Here is a 10,390-nt window from a genome sequence, read left to right as displayed (position 1 = left end):
TTTAGGAGCACAGTTATCCGCCCCACTCTCCCACCCCATCTTCTCAAGGCAGACAGATCCCCCCACCCCCACCCCACCCCCACCTTCCCCATCCCTTCTCGCCAGCGAGCAGCAGAGAGTCTGAGCGGCTAGCTAGAGCTGCCGAGTGGCTGGGATGAGCTGAGGCCCCTCCGGCGGCAGCTCCCCTCCCCAGACCCCGCAGGAGACGAAACGGATCCGCCAGGAGCCGGAGAGGGGCGGAGCCAGAGCGGCGTTGGGGGGCGGCGCCGAGGGAGGCGGGAGCGAGCGAGGGGCGGGGGACGAGAGCAGCCGAGCAGCGCCGTCCCTGCTTTGCCACTCGCCGCCGCCCCTGCTCTGCCCGACGGGGTCGCCTTCGCTGCAGTGGGAGGCGGGCGGGCGGGGGCAGCGACGGCGACGGCGGCCGGATCCCGCGGCAGGGGGCAGGCAGCTCTCCTCCCCACGGCGGCGATGCGGGCGGTCCTTGCCCTGGCGGCTCTGCTGGGCAGCCTGCTCCTGTGCCTGTGCCTCGGGTGGCTCTCCGCCGATGGCTCCGGCGGCGCGAGGTACTGGAGGGATCTTGCCTGGAGGGCTGCTGGGGGTGGCGGGATCCCACGCGGGGGGGGGGGTGAAGTCACGGGGGTGGGGTGGGGAGAGAGACCAACTCCAGCTTCCCTGCACGAGGGGGGGCTTCCCCAAGGCAGGGCGCGCGCGTTTTTTGCAAGGGGGGGTTGCACGGAGGTGCCAAGGTGTTTGCTGTGGCTGCTGGGGACATCTCCTCGCGCCACTTAATGCTCTCGGCTGACCAACTTGGGTTTGTCTCGCTTGCTTGCCAGGGGCTGGGAGAAGGAGGTCAGGGCGACGACTGGGGACACCCCCAGGGTGATGCGATCTCTCCGGTCGCCGTCGGCATCTGCCCAGCTGGAGCCTCAGTTGGCCACCAACAGGTAAAAAGGCTGAGCTGTGTTGTTGTTGTTGTTGTTGAAACGCCTTTTCTCGCCTCTGTGTTGGGAGAGTTGCGCTGGTCCAGCGTGAGAAAAGCAGCCGCGAACATCTGGATTGTGGAGCAGCGGTGTTCCAAGAAGGGCCGATCATCTTGAAAACACTCACGAGTTGTGGTTGGTCCCTGATTGTCCTGCTCTCATTTCGGGATCCCAACTCACAGGGTCAACATACTTTACTTTTTCTTTTCTTTTTCTTTTTTCTTTGCAAAACATTGTTCTTGTAACGTGCCTTTTGGCTTCAGCAACAGCGGCGAAAAGCTTGGTGGTAGATTATCTTATCCCTGTATTATCAGTTACTTTTAAAATTGCATTTTAAAGTGTTAATGATATATTATATTGCAACTGAAGCAGCACAAGGAATCATTTTGTAACTGGTGGTGGTGGTAACCAGATTCCTTTCCAGGAAAAAATGAAATCAAAATTCTTCCCCATTTAGGTTAGCAGAGGAGGCATCTTCAGCTTTGAAGATATTCTACCCTACCCCCCACTTTTGTTTTCTTTATTCTTTTTTACTTACTTTATCCATCAACTTTTCTTCACTTCAATCCTTTCTGCTGTGAGTCACCATCCTTGAGCTCAGGTGTTTCTCTTTCAAACACTTTAACTGTGATCCACGAGACCAAGGTAATTTTTTTTCTTGAGAAGTTTCTTGTCTCCTCAACCCGCTCATTAAACTCCCACGGCATAAAAAACAAAAATAGTTTTAGGATGTGGTGTGAAAAGTTGCAGAAATGGAAATGTCACCAGAGTAAGCTGAACAGTTTCGCACAATTCAACCTTTGGAGAGTTCTCAGGTCCAACCCCCGCCTGCTTTTAGAATCCCAGCAGTTTGTGACTACAAACTCTATACCAACCTCCCAATCCCATTTAACCAAGAGTCTTACTTCTGAGTAGACGTGTATATGATTGTACTGTAAACAGCCAGTTAGGTTCCGGTTTAAGAGGAAGGTTCTGAAAAAGTTTCGCATGAAGAGAGAATTCAGATTGAAAACATTCTTGTTTGGGCAGTCTTTTCCAGCTGCATGGGATTGATGAGGTTTCTTTTGGGTCTCTATTTCCATTGTCTAGTTATACTGTTTTTAAACCTAGTAGCTTTTATTGTAGGATTGTAAATTGCCTTGAGATTCATGTAATTCATGTAACAACAAAATGCTGTATTGCCTGGAATGGACTTTTTGAGAAGAATGGACTTTGCAGAGTCCCAAGCTGGTCCCAAGCTGTATAGGGTTTTATCCACCAAAACCAGTACCTTGAACATAGCCTGGTAGCCGATTTGGCAGCCAGCGCAATTTCTCCAGCAATGGTGGTAATGAGCAGTTGAGTCACTGCATTTTGCACCAGTTGCAGCTTCCAGATCAACCTCAAGGGTAGCCCCTCAAAGAACACATTGCAGTAATCCAGCCTGGAGGTTACCAGTGCATGGACAATAGAATCTATAGCCAAGATCAATACAGCCAGGGACCTGACCAGTGTTAAGTCTATAGAGCTTGGAGCCGATCACCACGCAAACTCCATCCCTTAACTGAGGGCTAAACAGAATGTCAGGGGTGGGTTATCTGGTTTGGAGCCTTGCATTACAACACTGATGGATGAGCTCACACTATGCCTGCTAACATTTTGATCAGGGCTTTAGAGAGGAGTTACTGCTTTTGGGTGGGTGGCCCATTGATGGTTCAGCAGCAGGCTCAGACTCCACACCCAGAATCCCTTTTCTGACACTAGCAACAAGTTCTGATTCTCAGACAGGTCCACAGGTTATTCTTCCCCTGTATTTTGGGTGGGTTGGGGGCTTTCTCTATATATTTATACAGTATACTGCTTTTCCTCCAAGGAGCTCAAGGTGGTGTTCATGGCTCCCCCACATCCCATTTTATCCAACAACCTTGGGTGTTGAGTTAGGCTGAGAGATGGTGGCTGGTCCAAGGTCACTCAGTGAGCTTCATGACTGAGTCGGGATTTGAACCCAGGTCTCCCAGCTCCTAATCCAACACCCTAACAGCTACTTCACTCTGGTGTTCAATTCCATATGTGACAGAATCCTCCTCAACCTGACATTATAGGCTGCTCTGCATTGGTTTTAAGTCTCCCAGGACAGAGACTCACTCTTCTTATGTAGCTATTTCCTCAGCTGATCTGTGCCTTTTGCAAGTATTCCCCCCCCCCAGCATTCAACTAACATTTTTCTATTACTAAAGTGCTCACTTCTATAGCACTTCCAATATCAAACAAGCCTTCCCACCTAGATTTTGATGCTGATTAAAGGTATAAACGGAGGCCTTACAAGTCTTATTCCATTACAATTAATAAAGGATTTGCCAAATTAAGCCAAGCAGTGATTTCTTTCTTTCTTTCTTTCTTTCTTTCTTTCTTTCTTTCTTTCTTTCTTTCTTTCTCTTCTTCTTTTTAAGCCATGGCACAGACCATCCATTTTCTTTGTCAAAACTCTTTTACAGTAAAATAGAATGTTTTCCTGTCTCTTTGGCCTTCTGTGACTCCTGTATTTTCAAAGTACTTTAGGGTTCAAAAGCAGTGAAGGACTGACAATATTTATTTCATTCTGCGATTGAATGTTCAACATTTGCTGCACTTCTGTAGAACACTGGGGACACCTCCAGGGGCAATAATTGCCGATCCACTTATATAAATTTCCCACTGGCTTTTTTAAAAGTTCGTTTTGTTTGCTTGCACCTAGCGTTTAATTGTGTGGAAGCAATGATAAGAAAATACTTGGCACCAAAAAAAGCAACCACAGGAGTAGCAATGCAACAACAAAAGCATTTCCTGGTAAGCTTTTCCCTACCAGGATGCCAGGTGCTGAACTGCAAGACACACAAAACAGATGTGGTGCCTCTTACGCTTCTCTCCCCCCCCAAACATTCTTGACTCTCCTGCCAGTTTCCATTAAAGTTTGTAATGTGCATGTTGTAAGAGCAGCAGTCAGGCAAGAGAGATTAATTGACTAATAAAGAGGGGAAAGCACCTGTTTCCAGGGATGAAACATTACATCAATATAATGCACTAGAGTTATTTGGCTAAAAATTATGGCTGATTATTATTGTATAAGTGTTAGCAAAGTCACTTAAGTAATGCAGATGGAGTCCAGTGAGAAAATAATCTTTGTAACACTTTATTGAGGAAAACTGCGGGAAATGGTACGTAATTTGAAGAGAAAGGAACAGAGGGGTTCAGTCCTTGTTTTGTTCAACCAAATATACAGATGAAAACCCTCTCAGGACATGTGCCACCTCAGTGAACCAGCCAGATGGGTGGGGAATAAATAATAAAGTTGTTGTTTGTTGTTGTTAAAGAGCATGCCACTCTGCCTGGTTGCTAAGCAGTTCCTCCACCCACCTACCTTTTGGCTAGTTGACTTTAACATTAACAGAATTAACCCCTGAGATCCAAACAGAAAGATCTCTGCTATTGGACTTGATCGTGAGAAATTCTTTCCACCAGTTGTCTACCTAGCAGCATGCCGCCAGTCCTATTTCTAGGCCCTGTGTGAGCTGTCTTTCCCCTTCTCCATCCTGTCTCCTGACTATCTCTTCATCTCATTCTTCTACGCCCTGTTTATCTATGCCCCCATATCCTCTATGCCCACTTCTGCCCAATTTTGTTATTTTGTTTCTACTTTCTTGCTCGACAGTTCCTCTATACCACAGAACCTCTCCAGGCACTCGGCCAGGCAAGAAGGGTTTTCTCCAAAACTGACACTGCACCTACCACACAGCACCTGCCCTGATATTTGACCTTCCACGATGACAGACTTTGCCTTTAGAGCTTAGAGTGCTTATAAACATTCTATGACATCACAGCAGCTCAAGCAATGACCTGGCTTGTGCGTGGACACAAGAAACAGGGGTTGTGTGTGCTTATGTGATTGTTATTTTTTTCATGGCTCCTGTCTACAACAACAGACCCTTTTGGAGAAGCTGTGAAATAATTAACCAAATGTAATTAATTATTAAGCGTGCTACAGAGACCTCTATGTTCTTTCTCCTGTCACAACGTTGTACCCCTGAGGGTGAAATAGTTATTACAAAGAATGGGAATAGTTACTTAGCACATAAGTAATGGACTGCAATACACATTGCTCAGCAAGCCTGGCAGCTGTGCTAAATTGACTGCCATCATTAGCATTCTTATTTCTTCCCAGACTATGACTTTAAGACACATTATGAAATAGCCTTTCTGGGGTGCATCTGGTAGAAATGATATGCTGGAAAGCATCGGCCAGCTAGCCCCACATTTCTCCTGCAGGGGTGTTGACTTCTGAACTCTCCCTTCTATAGCTGTCCCTTTAACTCCCTTTAACAGGAATGAATAGGTGATTATGGCCACATTCACACGCTGCATTTAAAGCACTGTGATACCATTTTAAACACTTATGGCTCTCCCAAAGAGTTCAAGGAGCTGCCGTTTTTTGTTTTTTTAAAAAAAGGGCTGAGAGTTAAGAGACCCACACCCCACCCCGTTCCCCTACAATTCTCAGAGTGGTTTCACAATCAATCCTCACAAGGAACTCTAGGAACTGTCGTTCTCAGAGGGGCACAGCTGTCTCTTAACAACTCTCAGCACCCTTAACAATCTGCGGCTCCCAGAATTCTTTGGGGGAAGGAACCATGGTTGTATAAAGTGGTATCATAGCACTTTAAATGTATGGTATGAATGAGGGGTATGTTCAGCTTCACTTGCTGCCAGTCATACATCTCTTCTTGCTAAAGGGGCAGAAGCAGACCACATAAATAATCCCCACTCCTCTTTTCTTCCTGAATGACATCTCTACCCCCTGACAAGCTCAGGAGAGGTGGAACTTAGCAGGGACCATGCTTGTCTTCCAAATGCAGAAATACTCTTGAAGAAACTGTGGACCCCATTATGGAAATTAAGTTTGTCAACGTTATCGATTATCTCATCAATGTTCTACCTCAGGCTGTGTTGTGGGTGAGCTTGTGTGTGTGTGTGGCTTCTTTGTGCCAAATTTCACCCCAGCGCAACTCTGCATGATCTTAAGGCTCCCGTGCCACAGCGGCTACCTCTCTGTTCCTGTTCCCCCTAATCTAGTTGCATAGGCCGCATCTTCCACCCTGTCTCTCGCATGTTCAAAAAGTACTCCCTGGATCTGAGGACAAAAGGCACCTCAGCTTTTCTGGAGCACATACCTTTGGAGTAGGGTGCAACCCCTTTAAGCCCAAGCAATCCCCCCAGTCCAGCTTGGAGGAAGCAGAGCTAGAGGCACCCGCCTTGCTGCGCAGGACCACGTAGATCTGCAGTTGGCTACTGATACGTCAAGCAGGCCTGCTGCCTGGCCTGATCTTGAATGCACAGTGAGCTATCCATGGTCCTGACTCTTAGCCAGCAGATCCATGCTTTGGCTCCTGGCTGGCTAAAGGCCCCTGTGAACCATAGCAGGAGACCTGAGCATGGGCAGGAGTGGGTTTATTTCAGAGCAGAGCTTAGGGCTCATCCACAATTGTCCCATGATTCCTGAGCAGGGGTTTGAGAGGTCTTCCTTTTGTCTCACTGCTTTCCCCAGGAAAACCCACTGTATACTTCCAAATTGGAACAAACGTCATTCAGTTTTTCTGAGGGTTTTCCTGGGGAAAGCAGCAGGTGAGAGCCGTGAGGGCTCGCCCTCCTTTGTGTGGAATAAGAGTTAAGATGCAACATTGATATATGGGTTTGTATTGTTTTCTTTTTCTTCTTTATCCCTTTATTTAGATTAGTTTGACTTTCATTGTATTTTATGTCGAAAGCTATAAAAAAAGAGGGGAATTGATTACATGGAATCGCAAGACAAACAGAAATGTGAATGTCTAATTTTTAGAAATGACAAAGTTCCCTTTTGCAGAGTTTGCTTTACCCACCTTGAGCATAATCTGCACAGATGAGTGAGGGTTTCTGGGGAAGAGGGCGTCATCCCATCCTTGCCAGCTGCTGAACCCAGAGTAGCTATCAATTGGATTCGGCATTCAGTAGTGTTCTTGCCCCTCCAGGCAGAGTTCTGATTTGATTAGGCTCTCTTTTCACTGAGCTTGCTCATATAATCTCGCTGCACCTGAGTTATAGAAGAAAATAAGCTTGGTGCTTGAAGAGGAGGGAGATCACAGGCCTGAGGCTTCCTTGCTTCGCTTTATAGTCTCTGTGGACATAACCTTATTACCAAGCAATGGCATAGTTCAGTAATTTTAGATTCTTGAGTTAATGGCCTCACAAAGGATCTCTCTTTTAGGAGGTGATTACTTCCCTTTGAAATGTGGTCATCCAGCCTTACCGCTGTTGCATTTGAGGGGCCTTCCTGCTTCTGCTGTGTGGGGCCCTGGACCTCTGTCTCAGAGTCTGGCCCTGATGGCACTGCTGTTTCCAAGACTTTTGGGCACATGCTATCAGTTGGCCACCCCTGCCTTAGAGGAGAGTGATTTGTTGATGATCCTCGCCACAGCATTTCCCAAGGGTCAGTCTCTTCTTTTCCCATGGCTGGAATGAGCCCTTGAACTTTGATTAATGCACAGGAGCCTTTGCTTATGGCAAAAATGCCACACTGATAAGTTTATGGGACAGCCAGGGCCAGCCCTGCCATTAGGCAGAATCAGACAGCTGCCTCAGGTGCTGATTTTGAGTGCCATGAATTGGCAGCAAACTGCTGGTTACTTAATTGATTGTTGTGGCTGTATTTTGACTGACCGGGAATGTGGAGAGATACTTGTGGGATATTCTGCCTTAGGTGCCAAATGAATTTTTTGGCCTTGTGGGGAGGAGCGGGGAAGCACTTTCTGCTGACCTAAACCAGCTTGGATTTGTTTAAAATGACCCAAAGGAAGATTCAACTGCCAAAACAAGTGGTGTCTGTGCACGGACTGTGGTAGAAGGAGTGGAGTTCAATAGTAGGGCATCTTCTTTACATGCAAAAGTCCTAGGTTCAATTCAGTGGTCTGACTCAATATTGGGAAGCTTCCTACAGTCCTAGGAGTTCCATATTGATGTTTGCATCAGCCAGAAAAATGTCTTGGGCCAGCCATGGGGCGTGAGAAGGAGATGCCTGCCTTTCATTGGCCCAAAACATTAGTGACAATTCCTTTGTGGGGAGGGGGGGGGAGAGTGTGAAGAGAGTGTTAGACAACCTCTTACACAGTCGCCGTGATTAATGTTGTTAGACAATTTGTTACTTCTGCCGTTTAAGATTTTACAGTCCATTTCACCGAGCATTTAGATTGCATATTACCTTATTAATCAAAGTGTCATGAACCCTAAAACAGCAAGGCAGTCTCATTATTGAATTCGACAAAATTAGTGGCAGAATACTTAAGAAGTTTAAAGCATGTATCCTATTGGGGAACAACAATTGGTTTATAATGGCCATGGAGTAGCTGACTTAATAAAAATGGGAGAGAATGAAGAATGAAGAGCAGTGTTAGAAATAGAAGAACATGGTATTTTGTCACTTTGGGGAGTGTCCAAACTGTAATATTGGGGGTAGGGAGAGTCAGGCCAGTGGCCAAATGAAGCCCCCCAGTTCTTTCTCCCCAGGCCATGCCCCTCATTGGCTCTACCTTGAGTGTTTTCCCATGGCTGGAATGAGTCTTTGAACTTTGGTTAATGCCCCTTGTTTGCCTGGGATGGGTGATAGAGATTTGTATGTGCAGAAACTAGCCTAAATACGAAGGTATGATATACTTCCATTCATCCACCCATTTCCCCTCTGGGCCTGCCCTCCATTGCCATGTGGCCCCAGGATGGTTACACAGAAGGGAATGTGTCCCTCAGGCTAAAAAACACCCCCCCCAGCTGTAATAGCAGGTGAATCCTGGATTTGGGGAAGAGGGATCATAGTTGGGGTAACTATGTGAGTGTCTATCCAGTCCGTATGCCAAGATCCAGCTGCCCATGTGTCAAGATAGTGCCAGGCACTTGAAATAAGTGTAGAATCCAGAAGGGGAATTTTAGCCTGCAATCAGGGGGTCTATCAGCTGATTCCAATAGTTTTTGAAAGGAGAGGGGAAAGAGTGAAAATATAAAGAGCATGTATTGTGAGCTGGCACAGTTTTTGACTTCCCACTTGAAATCCAGAAGGTAAGACGACTAGAAGTAATGAGTTTTAGGCAGTATGAGAGTCAAGGCTAAGAAAGAAGGGAATGCTAATATGTAGAAAAGGTCAAAGTCACCCAACCTTTGAAAACTGGAGATTATATTGTGATTGGGTAAGAAAGCATTGGACCAGGAAATAAAAGATTACCCAGCTTTTGGAAATCATTGGCTACCGCAGAGGAACTGCAGCACACAGAGCTCGTTTTTCATGTTATTACCTTTCATTCCCTGCCCCCCCCCCGAAGTGGCAGTCATTTGCACTCCCATGCACTCAGAAGGAAACTGAAAGTGAGATCCGTGTTGTGTGTTTCCCGAGCACAAAATGTCAGGAATGGCTCCTGGATCTCAAAAACCCGAAGAACAAGAGCAAAATGACAGGTGGCCTGGAGACTGGAGCAGAACTGAGCTGAGTGACACTGGGCTATTTGCTTTTCTACTATAAGTAATGATGGATTTTATTTAAAGCCGGTCGCCACTCTTAGGACACTCTAAGGCCTGTTGGCTGTGGAAGATGGAGCTGCTTTGCTTCGGTCCCATTTCTGTTTTACACACTCCTCCAAAATATTTGAGCGGGCACACCTGTTTCTCATGACAGCATAACACATTTGCACAACCTCATGGTGGGATGGCTGTGAACTCGTGCTGTTTATAAGCAATTGCATTCTAGCATGTTGGCTTGGTCTGCTTGCACTGTCCCGTTAAAGCTATTTAATAGAGATACATTCAGAGATGCACTCTCAGTGTTTGATTTTTATGGTTGTGTGTCTGTCTCGGAGCCAGTTTTCAACACCACTTTTATTTTTAGTGTGGCACTTTATTTTCTCTTGTATTCTTGTGTGCCTGTCATTCATTCCTACTGTGAAGATGAAAGCTATGTATTTGGAGACATCATTGCCAGGGGATTGAACAGCGGTCTCCTTCTGAAGGCAGAACCATTGTTGAAGGGGAAGAGGAATTTTGATCCTGAAATCTCCACCCACCTGACAGAACCATGAACTTATTCAGGGGAATAAGATGAACAGAGGTGATTTAGAGTAATAGGGGAGTTAGGGCCAGGGGTGGGGATGGGTGGGATGCCTAGGAGAACATTTGCCAACTTGGTGGATTTCAGATATTTTGGACTGCAATCTTTGGGTTGTTTTGTATATTTTCCTAGTATTTTACTTCTATCCATATTTTATTTTATTAATTGTAACTCAATTACGAGTGCCTTGGTTGCTTCTGTATTTTTATGAGCTTAAAGCTGAAATAAACTGATTCTGATTCATGCTTTGGGTTGTGGCTGAATCTGGTGCACAGCCCTA

General features: G+C 46.3%; 1 protein-coding gene across 1 annotated transcript in view; it reads left to right on the top strand.

Moving 5' to 3' along the window:
• Nucleotides 1–268: 268 nt before the first annotated feature.
• ST8SIA6 (ST8 alpha-N-acetyl-neuraminide alpha-2,8-sialyltransferase 6) overlaps nucleotides 269–10,390 on the top strand; it is a 45,844-nt gene continuing 35,722 nt past the window's right edge. The window contains exons 1-2 of the mRNA XM_060280790.2: nucleotides 269–563; nucleotides 834–944. Coding sequence (XP_060136773.2) covers nucleotides 469–563; nucleotides 834–944 — 206 coding nt within the window. The 5' untranslated portion in view covers nucleotides 269–468. The remainder of the gene's footprint in view (nucleotides 564–833; nucleotides 945–10,390) is intronic.

The sequence above is a fragment of the Zootoca vivipara genome, chromosome 11 (assembly GCF_965207765.1).
Source record: "Zootoca vivipara chromosome 11, rZooViv2.hap1.1, whole genome shotgun sequence".
NCBI classification, from domain to species: domain Eukaryota; kingdom Metazoa; phylum Chordata; class Lepidosauria; order Squamata; family Lacertidae; genus Zootoca; species Zootoca vivipara.
This window is presented reverse-complemented; position numbering and strand designations above follow the sequence as displayed.